General features: G+C 43.4%; 1 protein-coding gene across 1 annotated transcript in view; it reads left to right on the plus strand.

Moving 5' to 3' along the window:
* Ttll4 (tubulin tyrosine ligase like 4) overlaps nucleotides 1-15,006 on the plus strand; it is a 40,721-nt gene extending 25,715 nt beyond the window's left edge. Inside the window, 13 exon segments of the mRNA XM_060368640.1 lie at nucleotides 690-881; nucleotides 967-1,049; nucleotides 1,257-1,385; nucleotides 1,694-1,816; nucleotides 2,109-2,207; nucleotides 2,866-3,000; nucleotides 3,745-3,891; nucleotides 7,620-7,725; nucleotides 8,202-8,412; nucleotides 8,554-8,624; nucleotides 8,969-9,054; nucleotides 9,472-9,684; nucleotides 9,686-15,006. Coding sequence (XP_060224623.1) covers nucleotides 690-881; nucleotides 967-1,049; nucleotides 1,257-1,385; nucleotides 1,694-1,816; nucleotides 2,109-2,207; nucleotides 2,866-3,000; nucleotides 3,745-3,891; nucleotides 7,620-7,725; nucleotides 8,202-8,412; nucleotides 8,554-8,624; nucleotides 8,969-9,054; nucleotides 9,472-9,684; nucleotides 9,686-9,716 — 1,626 coding nt within the window. The 3' untranslated portion in view covers nucleotides 9,717-15,006.
* The last annotated feature ends 1,429 nt before the right edge of the window (nucleotides 15,007-16,435 follow it).

The raw sequence follows: 16,435 nt of genomic DNA on the forward strand, positions 1-16,435 counted from the left end.
TGTTTGTTTGCAGTTGGATGCACTGAAAACAGTTATCACTGCTGACTGCTTCTACTCCCCAAGCTAGGTGTGTGTAAAGAGGATTCTGTGGTTCTGCAGGAACTCTGTGGCCTCCTGCCCCTCGACTCCTTAATGGCATGGTGCTTTCCTTTTCTTGTCTAATGGAAAAATATTTAACAACTCTATTGTTTGTACTCAAGGTAACTATCATGTCTGTCCTAGTTTGCTTCTCTGTTGCTGTGATAAAGCACTGACCAAAAGCAGACTGGGGAGGAAAGTGTTATTTTGGCTTACAGCTTATAGTCCATTACTGAGGAAAGCTGAGGCAGGAGCTGAGCAGAGACTGTGGAGAAACACTGCTTACAGGCTCATTCTCCATGATTTGCTCAGCTTGCTTTCTCATACTACTCAGAACTTTCTACCGAGGGATGGCTCTGCCCAAAGTGGGCTGGGCTCCTCTCAAATCAATAGTTTATCAAGAAAATGCCTCACAGGCTAGTCCAGGGGAGGCAGTTCCTTAATTAGTTTTCTCTTTCTAGGTAACTCTAGTGTGTGTCAGATGGTGGCAGAAAGATGAAAAGGAACCTAAACTTTGCTAGGGGTGTTAGAAGGATGAGGTGGGGCTTATCTTGTTCCTCATGGTCTGACCTCTGCCCCTTCCCTCTATTTGACTCTTGTCCCTTCTGTAGCTAAACCACTTCCCAGGCTCCTTCCAGATTGGGAGGAAGGACCGGCTGTGGCGGAACCTGTCTCGAATGCAGAGCCGTTTTGGCAAGAAGGAATTCAGTTTCTTCCCCCAGTCTTTTATCCTGCCCCAGGATGCGAAACTCCTGCGCAAAGCCTGGGAGAGCAGCAGCCGCCAGAAGTGGATTGTGAAGCCAGTGAGTGGGGCAAAGGGAGAAGTAGATGATGGGACAAGAGTGGAAAGACAGAGCAGATCTCATCTCCTTCCCATTTGACTTCTAGCCAGCATCTGCTCGAGGCATTGGCATTCAGGTCATTCACAAGTGGAGTCAGCTTCCCAAGCGCAGGCCCCTCCTGGTACAGAGGTGAGCCCACCTAGCTCACCTTCCTCTCTCCATCTCCTGTCTCCTTAGTCCCTGAATTACCTCCTATAGTGTTCTACCTCGTGATCTCCCCGCCAAAGACCTTCCTTAGCCGTCTGTTCAGGGTCTTCTTGAAAGCAGTTAGCTGGTTTTTACCACTTGCTTACTCATCTCATGTGGCCGGGTGTAAAGTTAGCTTTTCCTCTCTAGGTATCTACATAAACCCTACCTCATTAGTGGCAGCAAATTTGATCTTCGGATCTACGTTTACGTTACTTCTTATGATCCTCTGCGGATTTACCTCTTTTCGGATGGACTTGTCCGCTTTGCCAGTTGCAAGTATGTGCCGGTGGTGAGGCATTCCCCTTACACTGGGAGATTTCCTTTCCTTGGAAGGAGGATACTGAGCAGAAAAGTAACATATCTTGGTGGCTTTGTAAGGAGGAAGGTGTGAGTTTGGGAAATAAGGAAAGTCTTCCTGTAGGACTGAGGTTGCCAAGTAGATTAGCTGTGGCTTTTTAGAACTTAGGCCTTGCAGGAACAGAACTGATTTGTACACTTCTCCTTTGTCTCCTTCCTGTAGAAATATTTGGCCTGTTTTTCATTTGCTCTCACCATCTAGCCTCTGCCATTCTTCTCACTTCTAGGTATTCCCCGTCCATGAAGAGTCTTAGCAACAAGTTCATGCACCTGACCAACTACAGTGTCAACAAAAAGAATGCAGAGTACCAGGCCAATGCTGATGAGACTGCCTGCCAGGGCCACAAATGGTACTGAGGGCAGTGTGTCCCTATCAAACTGCCATCTTGAATCCAGGAAGGGTTTTGCCTTTGGGAAGTTTGGAGCAGTAGTTGAGGAATATTAGTGCAGAGTCTTGAAGTTATGTAAGTTCTTATCACTTCAGAATTGGTCTGATTACATCCAGATGCAGCTCTTTTCTGTTTCAAAATATCACTGGGGAAATACAAAGAAAGTATCTTTAGCCTCTTGCTCCTTATTTTTTCCTCTTGTTACTCATTTCTAGAACATAACCCCAAACATTTCCTTCTCCTTTCCCTACAGGGCATTGAAGGCTTTGTGGAACTATCTGAGCCAGAAGGGAGTTAATAGTGATGCCATCTGGGAGAAGATAAAGGATGTTGTTGTCAAAACCATCATCTCGTGAGTTGTAGTGCTACTTTGGATGTGGGGTGTGCCATGAATTCTCATGCTTTCTTCTTTCCTCTTTGCTGTGCTATAGGCTGTGCCCATTTTGTATTTCGGGTTTGAGGACAGGATAGGAAGAAATGCAGTTGAATTCTGTTTCTTAGTCACTTTTCTGTTGTCGCGATAAAACACTAGAACCAAGGCACCTTATAAAAAAAAACTTTAATTTGGGGCTTAGAATTTCAGGGAGTTAGTTAGCACAAGGCAGAGAGAGATAACTGGGAAAGGCTGGACTTTTTTGAAACAAAAGCCCATCCCTAGTGACACACTTCCTCCAACAAGGCTGCACCCCCTTATCTTTCCCTAAAAGTTCTACCACAGGGGACCAAGTATTCAAATATATAAGCCTATCGAAGCCATTCTCATTCAAACTAGCATACTGCTTATTTACCAAATTTCATTAGGGTGATGGCTAAGATCAGGCACATCTCTTAAAACCACTGTTTGGGTGGGAAAGGGTGTTGTTTATGGTTGATATGGTCTGGTGTTGTCAGGATTGTCCTTGAACTCTTGACCTTCCTGCTTCTGCCTTTCAAGTATTGAGATTGCATGCGTGTATCCCTATGAAAATTGCCTCTGCCCTCCTAACTAACTCAAGATGCCCCACTGGCAGGTCAGAGCCCTATGTGACCAACCTACTGAAGTTGTATGTGCGGCGCCCCTACAGCTGCCATGAACTCTTTGGTTTTGACATCATGCTGGATGAAAACCTGAAGCCCTGGGTCCTGGAAGTCAACATTTCCCCAAGGTAGGTGTTTTTTGTTTTTTGTTTTTTTTCTCAGTAGAATCCATCTTTCATTCTCAGAATCCTTGTCATTACAGTCTTGTTGGGAAGGTCTTTCCTTCCCTAGGGTATATATCTTCTCTTTGTGATCTGTGTACTGACTCATTCTGTCCTGTTATCTTAAGGATCTTTGAAAATAAAGAAGAGTTATTAAAAGTTGTTGGTCCTACCATTTTCCTTTTTAGAAATTATTTATTTTTACTTTATGTGCATTGGTGTTTTGCCTGCATGTATATCCAGAGTCCCTGGAGCTCTTGCAGTTTTGAGCTGCCATGTGGGTGCTGGCGATTGAACTTCGTTCGTCTGGAAGAGCAGCTGGCGCTCTTAACCAATGAGCCATCTCTCTAGCCTGATTCCTACCATTTTCTAGCAAACCAAGGCCATGGCAGGCTCACCAAGCTGAGCAGGGTTATTTATTGTCTTTGAGGGTTTGGGTTTTGTTGTTGTTTTTCTATGAAGCTCTGGATGTCCTAGAAGTCACTCTGTAGATCATGCTGGCCCTGAACTTACAGAGATCTACCTACCTCTGCCTCCCAAGTGCTGGGATTAAAGGCTTGCGCCACCACACACTCAAGGGTATTTGTTGAAGATGATCACAAATGTGGGTTATTGGAGTTGCCAGGAAGTAGGAAGCTCTGATTTAGGTGTAGGACCCAAAACTGTTTTGGAATGCTGCTTTGACCCCCATTTTGCATTCTTCCCCTGAAGCCTCCACTCTAATTCTCCCCTGGACATCAGCATCAAAGGCCAGATGATCCGAGATCTCCTGAACCTTGCAGGCTTTGTTCTGCCCAACATGGAGGATATCCTCTGCAGTTCCAGCAGCCCCAGCAGCTCCAGTGGCTCCAGCACCAGGTCTGCTTTCTCACCTTCCCTGCGGTTGGGATGGCAGCATGAGCTGCCCATTTTGGTTTGGGGAGCAAATAGGTTATGAGCCCTCTCTCCTGTTAGTCTCCTTTATGGCTCAGTCTCCCTCTGCTGTCCGTCCACATGCTACTGCCACATCATTACCATGAAAGTAAGTCTGGTCATTTTACTTCCTACTCAGAAATCTCCATAAGGCTTAAGAATCACATTTAACCTCTTACCTGGATATTGGAGGCCTCAGCCTGTTTTCCTGCGAGTATGTCTCTACTGCGTGCAGACTAGATTATGTCTCTAGGGCCCTGGCAGATCTTTAAGGACTAGGTAGTCCCCTTTCCTCTCATAAGTTTGTTGTTTCTTGCTGTTCTCCCACAAAGTGTCTTTTCTTTCCTTAATGTGGTTTCTTCATTCTAAAAATGCCCCTCACCTAGGTTCCCTATTCATCAAAGCCTAGATCCAGACAACATCTTTATGAAGCCATCTCAGTGTGAAGCTTTTCCTTCATACCTCCAAAGCTTTGAAACTTTTCTTGAGGACAGGGAACTAATATTTAGTAAGTATTTTAGGTAGCTAAGGAAATAGTGTATCCACTCAGTTCTGTAGGGCTCTTATTAGTATTGTAGCTTATAGATGAGGACCCTGAAGATCCTGTAACAGAGTAATCATTCAGAACCATTCAGCATAAGAGAGTGAGGGTAGAGTCCTAATTCTGGCTCCCAGCAGGACATGCTGTTTCACACTTGTGATCCCAGCACTTGATGTTTCACGCTTGGTGTCTTCTACAAGTTAGAGGCCAGTCTGGGATACAGAGTGAGTCTCTATCTGAAAAGCAAAATAAAACGAACAAACAACAAATGCTGATTTGCCTGATCACTGACCCACTTTACCCACTGTGTGTTTCTGGATATATATGCTTGGCTCTGTCCTTCAGCTATCTGAATTATTCCACTTGTCACAAGGGAGTCAGTTCTCTCTGTTGACCTATGAGAGGTAGATCCAAGTTGATTCCCTGAAGCTTACAGACTTTTTTTTAAGTTTACAAATAGAGATTAAAGTTTTAGATACGTTAGCATTACCTACCACTTTTTGTGATCTATATTGAAGTCCACATTGTAGAGAAGACAGTAGACTCATGCCTTTGGGTCAGAATAAATGCTTGGGGACCCAGAAATGATTCTGGGTTAAAAGCCTGTGTGAGTTTATCTCCTCTGTAAGTCTAGTAGCAAGGTAAAATGTCTGTCTTTCTCAGCCAGAGACCTAGTAGCTCTAGGAAAGCGAGGCCTGGTTTTCACATGAAGAAAAGGCAGCTGTAGCCTCAGGGAAAGGAGCTGCTATTCTTGCTGCTCTTAAAGCTAGTCAGTTAATATCATCAGAGATCTGAGAAGGTTAAATTATAGCAGGAAGTATAATCCAAATGGCATATGTATCAGTTAAAATAACAGAGCAGCTAGACAACTGCCCTAGGCTTTCCTGGTCTTGATAGCTTTGTTGCTGGCAGTGGTCTATCTTCCTGTCATACAGTACAGCATTAAATATTCAGCTATCACACAGAGCAGCATTGGCCTCTGGCTGCCAGATCTGGGTCTTAGAGAGTTTTATGTAGAGGGGGAACTTGGGGGACTGACCTTACTTTGATGAGGCAGAATAGAGCAGTCAACCCAACAATGTCCACCACTTGGGCAGTTAGTTTTCTGGTAGCAGGTGAGGCATGAGGTGGTTTTGTCCAGTGATTAGTGTTACCATAAATCAGGGGGAGTCATGCTTCATCTATCTTCTTTGGAGACTGTAGTGTTCCTGCTATGAGCTGGCATTTCTGTATGTCATGGGACACTTTTTTGTTTTTGGTAAACATTCGAAAAGCCATTTTCAGCAGATCTCTGAAGAGTTTGACGACCATGATCTATTAACTATACCTGACTTAAACTTTTTAGTTACTTGATTTAAACATATGCAGGAAGCTAAATGAAACTTCTTGCTAAATAAATTATATAACAGTTTACAACTTAGTCATTTATAGTGCCCATTATAGAATATCACAATTTCTTGTATGATTCAGTTTATCCAAATAGCTGAAGCTTAAAAAAGTTAGCAAAAACAAAGAGGCTAGACGTATTTCTGTGAGCCTGAGTATACCTTAGGATCTTAAACCGTATTTATCAAACATACCTATGTTATTCCTTATTTAAAACTGTAGGAGCCTGGTGTTGAACATAAATAGTTAGACAGACATTTCTAAGTTAGGGTCTATTAACCTTGTGTATACCTTTATTATAATATTAGGAATTTACCATCATACAAAAATCCATCCTAACCCAAAATATTTTGGAAGCTGGCTGTTGCTTCCTTCATCTAAAAGGAGATACAGTAATAAACCAAGGCTCAGTAGAACTAAAAAGTTTTACAGGCATTGCCTTAGTTGGTTTATATCCTGTGGTCATCTTTTTTGTTTGTTTGTCTGTTTTTGTTTTTCGAGACAGGGTTTCTCTGTAACCTTGGCTGTCCTAGGACTCACTGTGTAGACAAGGTTGGCCTCAAACTTACAGAGCTCTCCCCCTGCCTTTGCTTCCAAAAGTGCTGGGATGATTATAAGCCTGTGTCACCACTGCCCGGATCCATGTGGTCATCTTACCATGGTGAAACCACATGGCATATATCCTTTGACCTTACTAAAGATGGCTGCCAACCATGTGGTTGCTATTTAAAATATCTATATTTTAAATTAGATCTATATTTTAGGCAAGAATTGAATCCAAGTTACATATATAGCATATTCTAAATAAGAGTTGAATCATATATATTAAGTTGTAAATTAAGATTACCCATACATTTATTTATTTATTTGTTTGTTTTGTTTTTTAAGGGCAGGAAGTAGAAAATCCTGAGACATAAGACACTTTGAAGTATAGAACAGAACAAGTTTAGATATAAGAGTTTTGGGATCATTTGTTTGCACAATGGCAGGCGTTGTTACCATATGAGAGAATTGGAAATCTTTGGCCATTGATCTGTTTTGAGGCCAAGTAGTTTGAAGTCTGAGGAAAAGAGGGGTGGGGGTCATAAAACAATTCCACAGGGAGGAATTTCTGTAAGCTCCAATAAAAAAGCATGTAGCTTGGGCTTAGAAGCTGCGGGAGGAGTTCTGCCTGAGGAAGGAGAGGCCAATGAGGGCTTAAGGAAGAAACAGAGCTGGAAACAGGTGGGAGCCAAGAGATTATAGCATAGGTGGGACTGCAGTTCCTGGGGGGGGGGCAAGAGAAAGCTGGCGGGGCTGGGGTGGAGAAAGTGTCCTTGTGATAGGAATTTCCGCCTGGGCTATTCCCAAGCAGAATGGGAAATTTATCAAAGAGAAATGTTCCAAATTACAGAGGGAAAGCGTTCCTTGTCCTTGTGGTTGGGGCCCAGTGGGATCAAGAGGAGCTTCCTGGTAAACTGGTGTGGCTTTTGTAGTAATAGCAGAGAAATCAGGTTGCTCTGAGGTGCTCCTTTTTGTCAAATTAGTGAGCCTTCCTTTCTATTTCAGCTATTCTATGGCACTTGCTTGTGGATGAAAAGCTCTTTGAATGTAATATACTTTAGAGTGATCTAGTCAAGGGACAAACATCTCCATGTGACTTTTGACTGTTTTTGGGAAGGAGTCTTGCACTGTATCCTCTCTCCATGTTTTCATAGCACAGGAAGCTGCTGACCTACCTTTTGCTTTTTGTCCACGTCTGTCTTAGCCTGCCAAGCTCTTCTAGGGATGTCAAATGTCAAATGACTCCAGAGCATTTCACTGCACAGAAGATGAAGAAAGCTTATTACCTAACCCAGAAAACTCCTGACCAGGTAGGAAATTTATCTTTCCTCTAATTCAACAGCCCCCAGTCAAATATCATAGACTCCAGAGATATCAGCTTTCATGTCTAGATCAGCTTTTAACCCTATAGACTTCTTCCCAAGAGTCACTGAGAGACCCAGGAGGCTTGAGCTTCTCAAAGCAAATGTGGGGCCTAGGTGTGAGAAAGGAAGGCACCCACTGCCAGATCTTAGTTGTTCGGTGATAGCCTTGATTCAACAGCATGCTCTTCTACTTCAGCCCAAATGGTTTCTTGACTCTAGCCAAGAATGCCTTCCTCCAGGAGCTCAGGTGACCGGATTTAGGAAAAGACAAGGCACAGGTCTGGCATACTCCGTATCAGGTGGTGTTGGTAGTCCTACGGGAGTTCTGGAAACTTAGGGTTCCAGAGCTCTGCTTCCTACCCTAGCTGCTTGTTTCAGTGCCTGTGGCTCACATTGTCACGTTGCCCTTCCTTGGACCACAGGACTTCTATGCATCTGTGCTCGATGTCTTGACACCAGATGACGTTCGGGTTCTGGTCGAGATGGAAGATGAGTTTTCTCGTCGTGGTCAGTTTGAAAGAATTTTTCCTTCTCGATTCTCTTCTCGCTATCTTCGTTTTTTTGAGCAGCCACGATATTTCAACATTCTCACTACCCAGTGGGAACAGAAGTACCATGGAAACAAGCTCAAAGGTGATATGCTTTTCTGGCCTACGGGAGGCCATATTTAGTAGGAAATTAAATCCCATTAGGCCAAGAAATAGGTTTTTCTGGAAAGGAGGTGGGCAATTGATTCTTCCCCGTTAAGTCCCAGCCTCTGCTCATCTTGTCCAGGAGTAGATCTGCTTCGGAATTGGTGCTACAAAGGCTTCCACACTGGGGTCGTCTCTGACTCAGCTCCACTGGTAAGTGATGCCAATGCAAGGACAGAACCTTGAGAGCTCCTGAGTGCATTATGGTTGGCTTGTGGGTACCCAGCCTCTCCCTTCTCTCCCAGACCCACCTTTGTCTACCTTTCAAGGGTGTGGTTAATTACAGAATGCATTGCATGCCTGTCTTTGAAGGATCAAAAATTATTGGCAGTCTTAACTTTCTGCCTGTTTGCTGAGAGAACTAAGAGTTATTCACATGCGGCCCTGATGTGTAGTGTTGGGGTGGTGTTCACAGAGTGGCAGAACTGAACAAGAGTCCCAAGACCCTTCTTGGACTCAGCCTAGCTGATTTACCTCATTGCTTGCTTTGTTCCTAGTGGTCTCTGCCAACATCACTCATGACTGCCCCAAAGGGTGATGGAACACCCAATGCCATCAGCAAATCAGAGCGCAGCAAATCAAGGTGAGTGCTACTTCAGCAAGAGAAGGCTATGGATTTGGGGGATTTCCTTTCTCTTTCCCCAGACTATGGCAGTGAGAGGAATTCTCCACCTTGGGGCTAGTAGGAGTGTCCGAATATACAGCCACAATATCTTCTTTTTGTGGGTTGTGGGATGACCAGGAAAGACCCAGAAACAGGCACTTTTTAGCTATACCCTCTGGCTGTAGGAAGTCCTGAGCCCTCTTACCCTTTTCCTTGCACTTAGGATCTTACTCTGCCACACTAATCAAATGTATTTTCTGGCTGTTTGTGTATCTCTATAGTAGTCTATAGCACCGTCATATTGTGGGTGCTTGCCTCTGATTCTGTATGGAACATAAACTATGTATAACATAAATGATATGTTATTCTTAGCTTCAGCTATGCTTTTTCCTTTAGAAAGCAAAGCTGCTCCGAGGGAAACAGGCTGTCCTCTGAAAATGGGACCACACCCAAGCCTAAGAAGAGTCGAGCTGGCCTTTCCCCTGTATCTAGGAAGACTTTGTCCTCAAAGAACAATCAGGACACCAGCAAAGAGTTCAGCCATTCTGCCCAGGTGTTACCTGTACTCAAGTACTCCAGACTTTCTGCCCCCTCTGCTTCCCAGTCAGCCTGACTCTCTCCTGACTGCTGTGAGCCCATGACTGGTCTCCTGCACAGGAGCACTCAGCTACCTCAAGGGAACCAGCCTGCTGACCAGCTTGAGCCTCTACCCACCTCCACTTTGACCCTCATCAGAGTATTTTTTGAAATGGTTTTATTAGTAGATAAGGGCATCTGGAGGACTGGAGGGGTGGTGGTAATGGGGAGAAGGTGAAGAAGGTTCACCCTCTGTCACCTTACTGCGTGCTGGCACTTCATATCTCAGTAGAGAAGCCAGTAATGGCCAAGCAGCCTTATAAAGCAGGGTTTGGTTTCTACTCTGAGAGCCATGTGTGATTTATTTGAGGCCCTGTGCAGGGCTTGAGTTGTAGTTCAAGAAGAGAAAACGTGCTAAACACAGAAGTCTCTTGTTTGGTAATTGAGAGGGATTCCTTGAAGGTTCTGCTTCTCTTAGGACTCCTAGCCCCTACTCATCCTTGTCTTAAAGAGCCAGTTTTAGAAACCTTCAGTTTTCAAAGACGGTCAGGAGAAACCATGACAGGCTACACATATTTCCTGGCATCCTGGTCTTGAGGTGACCTCCAAACCATGTCTCCATTTAAGCTTCCACCTATTGAGTAGCCCTCTTTCTTCTGTGAGTCTCCCAGGGCTCCAGTTAGGATCCCAGATAATCCTAGGTTAGCTGTTATGTAGGGGAGGGTAGAATGAGCTGCATTTTTTCCTCAACCCGGGGAAATCCTGTACTCTGTTTTGCTTTGAGCAGAGTTTGGTGCCTTGGCAGGCAGGTTTCAGCATAGTCACTCTTACAGGACAGGCTTCTCATTTCTCACAGTTAATACTCAGCTGAATCTACCTCCCTCCTGGACTCAGTAAACACTGAGCACTGAATAAACACTGACTGAGTAAACTTGTGTATACAGATCTCCAAGGACACTGGCCCCTGAAACACTACTGTCCTCCCTAGTGTGGAGAAGTAGAGCCCAAGGAGGCCCATTTCAGGAGAGGTTGGATTGGAAGAGTTTTCATTAGAACTGTGGTCTTCTATCATCTAGGTCCTCCCTGGGACCTGCAGTCTCTGTAGATGTCCTTGCATTGGGGCGTACAAGAAGCCAATTGGCCCTATGTCTGATAAGCAAGATTTGCCCTTTGCACACCGAGCAACTCAGTCTCAAGCTGGTCTTGTTCTGTAGCCAATTGGCATGGAGCCCTGGAAAGCTAAGAGAGACCTGACTGAGTTGAAGGCCATAGAGCAGGTGAACATGACGGTCAGCTCTAAGGCTGTGTTAACAGTTGTGAAGGAAGGTAGACAGCAAAGTCCTGTGTAGTACTTTATCATGAGTGATAGACTTCAGAGTCAGACCACAGTGGGAGAGTCCACGGCCATTCTGTAAAATCTCTTCTGATACCAACAGCCAACACCCTATTGTCCTGGTTACAGTATTCTAGTGCACATGTAACAAAGGGACAAAGTCTGCTCAGCACCATTATGCCTGATGGGTGTCTTCAGGGCAGAGGCCGGTTTTAGCCAATATACTCCTTGAAAATAGACTGATTCCTCAGCTTGCCCTCCGAGAGTCTCCCGTCACTCTCAGTATCCAGCCCTGCAGCAGACTGGAGCCCACCAGAGAGAGGGACTTGGGGACACCCTGATGAGGCATGACAGTGCCCTGGCAGTTCTGTCCTGTGGCCCAGGCTTACCTGAAACTTTTCATCCTTGCCTCAAAATGCTAGCATTGTTTCTGCATCGCTGTGCCCAGCGATTACATTTGAATGCCGATGGGTCTGTTTTGCTAGTAGGAGAAAAAGTAGGGCTTATGTATTACATTACCTTTCACTCTCAAGACAGTGAACCATTGATAAATTATTTCACATGCATATTTTAGCACTGGCTAGTCAACAATAGATAGCATTCACTTGATTGAGGTATTTTTTAAAAAAAATAGATTTTTAAAGTTTTGAATTTAGAAGCATTGTTAAATGCATATTTATCAGTGTATCAGTTTTCCCAAGTCAATATTTTAACCAGCCTTTGAAGAAGGGAAACAAATGCTCCCGAGACAAGGAATGAAGTACAGTCTCTCTTTTAAAATGAACATGAGACCTACCCGGCAGGGCTGTGATAATCTAAACCAAACAAAAGTACTGGGGATTTGGAGCTCCTGCTCTGTTGGTTTATTAGCCACACTTTGTTCTATGCAAGAAATGTAAAAATCTTTGCTTGAAACTGTGTGTAGCGGCTCGTCCCTTAATCTTAATCCTAGCACCCTGGGAGGCAGAAATGGACCAACAGAGCCTCTCCTTGATGGAAGGGAAACAGCTACCCAGATATCCCAGAAGAGACCAGCACAGTGTCTATATTCCTCACCATCACCCTTCGCCTACTGCTCACCAAAGCACAGTTTTCATTATTCCTTTGAATGCTGTCATTCCAGTGGGGATCTCTGGTCTGGTTTCAACTCTACAGCATACAAGCATCCCAGGGAGGGTAACGTTAAGCATTAGAAATGTGTGTGAATTGGTAATTTGGTTCTCCCAAGAGCCTTGATTAACAAAGAATAACAAGAATGAGTACCTAGTGTCTAGGACAAAAAATGGCACAGAAGACAGCTCAGCCAAGCACCTAAGGACTGCTGTATGGACCCAGTAGTCGCCTCAGGTCTACTGTCAGGGGTTCAGTGAAGGGTACTAATCCACACATTGAGCAGTTTCTACTCCTTCAGCTGAATTAGTTACCTGGGAGAAGGCGATGCCAAAGGCTGCTAGGGAACTTCCTCTGTTGGCTTCGTGTTGGTACTGAAGGAGCCTTCTGATTACTGTCCAATGAATGTCTAGTTTGCTTTGGGTCTGTAAGCAGTGACTTTTAGAGAGCTTGTCACTTGATCCAAGCCTCCCCAGCAATTTTTCTGTAATCCCTGGGGACCCATGGGGGTGGGCTCATTTGACCTCCCTCTATCAGCTTCAGATTGGTGCAAGCAGCAAGCAGTCTTAGGTTGGTCTTAGTGGATTTCTTATGTGAGTGAAAGATGACAGCAGGATCAGTAGCAGTCAAACATTATCATACCCATTTGTGCTTTAACCAGAATGTGCTGAGGTCTGAAATACCAGGAATTACCACAGAAATCAACATTTGAAATGTTTCTGTATCCTCTAAATTCTAGTTTAACCAGGGATATCCATCTCTCCAATGTAGTTATAGGGATTAAATTGGGTGTAAGACAACTAAAAAGTGCCTCACTGTGCAGATTTCAAATAAATCCTAAAGTACCAAAATGATCCCCTAAGCCATTCATTGCAATAGCAGGAGCAGTGCCAGGGGCTGTCGTGCTCTTAGCATAGCGGTTCTATGGTAGAGCTGCAACGGCTCAGCAGATGTACGCAGGTGTGGCTGTGTCTTGCAGGACCAGGCTTGTTTGTTTCGCCAGGGCTTCTAAACAGAGTCTACAGGAGGATGTGTGCAGGTTAAATTTAGCAAATGTTACTCCATTTTACCTAAGGGATTAAAACTGTCTGCTTTGGTATCTTGGAGGACCTAGAACCAACCCCCACAGAGACTGGAGAACTGTGCTATGATTCTATCAATGGAAGATTAGAGCTGAGGGTTTGATCAAGATAATTAGCTTAAAGGTTTAGGTTTAGAGCCCCATCGCCTGCCGGAGAGGCACAAGTAAAACTTAACACTAAGAAGCTCAACTACTGGAATGCCAGTGACTAGAAATGCACAGCTATTGGTAGAAATGCCAATATTGTTGGCAAGGGTTCTCAGGTCCATTGATAAAGTAGAACAGCCCATATGGCTAGCTGTTAGTAAAATATATATATATATATATATATATATATTACATAGTAGATACTGTTTAGACTTCAGAAAGGAAAAACTGATCTTGAGTATTGTGCTAAATCAAAGAAGCCAGAAACAAGTGTATATGCTGATTCCATGCAAGAAAAGGGAACAATCCTAGAAGGCAGGGATTGCCTGGGGACTGTAGATGGAGGGAAGTGGGGGGTTGACTATAAAGAGGCACATTGGAAATATTCTTTGTCTCAATTGTGGTTGTAATAACAACTGTATCTTGTTGGCAGACCTCAAAATTATATAGTTGAAATGATTATAATACTTAAGTAAATAAAGCTGATTTTCCTTCCTTTTTTGTCATTTTTCAGTGCTGAGGACCTAACCCAGGGTCTCAAACAGTGCTAGGCAAGTGCTCTACTGCTAAGCCATTGTCCCTGGCCTAAAGCTAATTAAGAAACAATGCACAGGGGCTGGAGAGCTGGCTCAAAGGTTGAGAGCACTGGCTGCTCTTTCAAAGGTCCTGAGTTCAATGTCCAGTGACTACGTGGTGGCTCATAAGTATCTATAATGAGATCTGGTGCCCTCCTTGGTCATGCTGGTGTACAAAAAAAAAAAAAAAGAAGAAGAAAGAAACAATGCACATGCAATATCATTTTCTGAGATGTAGAAATTAAAACCATCATCACAGTGAGGTAACAGGAGTACAAATAGATTGAAAGGTAGCTTGGAGGACTGGGCAAAGCCATTCATTGCAGCCTGCATATGTGACTTGTGTGACCATAATAAGATCACAATTGAACCCTTGCAGTTATTTATAAAGACAGCATATCTTCCTGTGATCCAGAACATTGAGAGGAGCAAAACAGAGGAGGAAATACTGTATAGTTACTGAAATCTGGAGGGAAACTCAGCTAGCTATGGGTGCTGAAGGCAGCAGTAGTTGCCAAAGAGGATCCTTGTGGAGTGATAGCAATGCTCTATACCTTGGGTTTTGTGGGTAACATACTTGTTAAGACACTGAACTATGTAAGACCTGTGCATTTGTAGACAGCATTTTATAATTGAAGTGAAATTGATGTGTTAAATTAACATTTTAAGTGTACATTTCAGTGATATTTTTTAGATTCATAATATTGGACAACTTTCCCTTCCCCCTTGTTCTAGAATATTTTTCTAAACTTGAAAAACTCTGCCCACTGAGCAGTTGCTCCTCCTCCTCTCCTCTGTCCCCTGCACATAGTAATTACCAATCTTTCTGTTTCTGTAGGTTCACCTTTTCTGGATATTATACATAAAAGAATTGTGTTCTTTTTTTTATCTGGCTTATCTGACTTAGCATGACTTCAGCATTCACTTTGTAAGAGGTCAACACTTCGTTCCTCTTTATTACTAGTATATACTCACTGTAGAAAATAATGGGTTTTGTCATGACATTTTCATCATATATATTTATCTCCCATGGTCCCGTTCCTCTTCCCTGATAGTCATTGTATGCATGTGTGTGCGCTTTGAATAAAGGCTGTGCTAGTGTGAGAAAACTGTTTGTGGGAAGTTGTTGTTGTTGTTGTTTTTTTTTTTTTAATACATTTATTTCCAATTTGTGTGAGCAGATGTCCTCAGAGGCCAGAGCTCTTTGGAGCTAGAGTTATGGGCAGTTCTGAGCCACCTGATATGTGGTCTGGGAACCAAACTTGGGTTTTCAGCAACAGCTATTGACATGCTGTTGACCACTGAGCCATTTTGCCAACCTCTGAAGCTTTCGGGTTGGGTTGGTTTTGTAGCCCAGGTTGCCCTTGCAGTAATCCTCTTGGATTAGCCTTCTTAGTTCTGCCATTCCTGCCCCCACACTCAGCTTTGGTATTTGTCTTTCTGAGTCTGGCTTACTTTGCTTAACATCATGGTCTCTTGTCCGATCCACTTTCCTGCAGATGACACAGTTGCATTCGTTATGGATGTATGAGTGTCATTGTGTGTTATGTGTGGCATTACCCATCAGCTGATGGGCTAGTAGGCCAGTGCAGAATCTGTCTGTGGTGCCTGTCTGTGCTGTATTTCACATAGGTGTGCCGGGTTCTCTGCTGTGTTTAGATTCCTCCAGGTCAGAGTCCTCCAAGGGAGAAGTGTGCCGAGGCCATATGGTAGCTCTCGTTTTAGCTTTCTGAGGAAACTCCTTACTTATTTCCACATCAGCTACACTAATTAACATTCCACCAGCAGTGTGTGAGTGTTCCTCTTTCCCCGCATTTTCGATAAGTATTTGTTTTGTTTTCTTCCTGATAGCCAGTCTGACTGGGTGAATTGCAATCTCAACATAGTTTTGATTTGTGTTTCCCTGATGGTTAAGGATATTGAACAGTTTTTTTTAATGTATTTACTGGCTATTAATATTTTTTAAGTTAAGTATTAGTGTAAATGTTTGTAATTTTTTTTCAAGAATTATCTTTATTTGCCATTTATTGATTGGCACTTTGGGGGATGTCAGTGTTTAATTAAAGAAAAAATACAACCTTAAAGCTCTTTATGTATTCCAAACATTAATCTCATCACAAGTGAAGTTGTCAGAGATGCTATGTTCCATGTACTTTAATGTTAGAAAATTTTTATTCTAAAAAAATTTGATTTAAACAGACCATGAAGTATTAAGAAAATAACATTTATATGATTTATCAACATTCCTAATTTTATATGTATCATTCCAATCATGTTGCTGACTTTTTTGTCTCTTATTAATGAAACATTGTCAACATTTGAAGGAAAGCCATGCCTTTTCCAGTGCCTCTGCATCCATCAGGCCTTGGCCCTTTCACCTGACTTAGGCAAGTGAGGGAATAAAGGACAGACACACACAGTGACACAGAAAAGCTGGTGTATGGGCTGTGCTGTCTCTGAAAGGAGCACACAGACTATACTACAGTTGTGTGAGCTGAGCGTGATAACCACTGCACTACAGAAATGACACTATACCAC

The sequence above is a fragment of the Meriones unguiculatus genome, chromosome 15 (assembly GCF_030254825.1).
Source record: "Meriones unguiculatus strain TT.TT164.6M chromosome 15, Bangor_MerUng_6.1, whole genome shotgun sequence".
NCBI lineage: Eukaryota > Metazoa > Chordata > Mammalia > Rodentia > Muridae > Meriones > Meriones unguiculatus.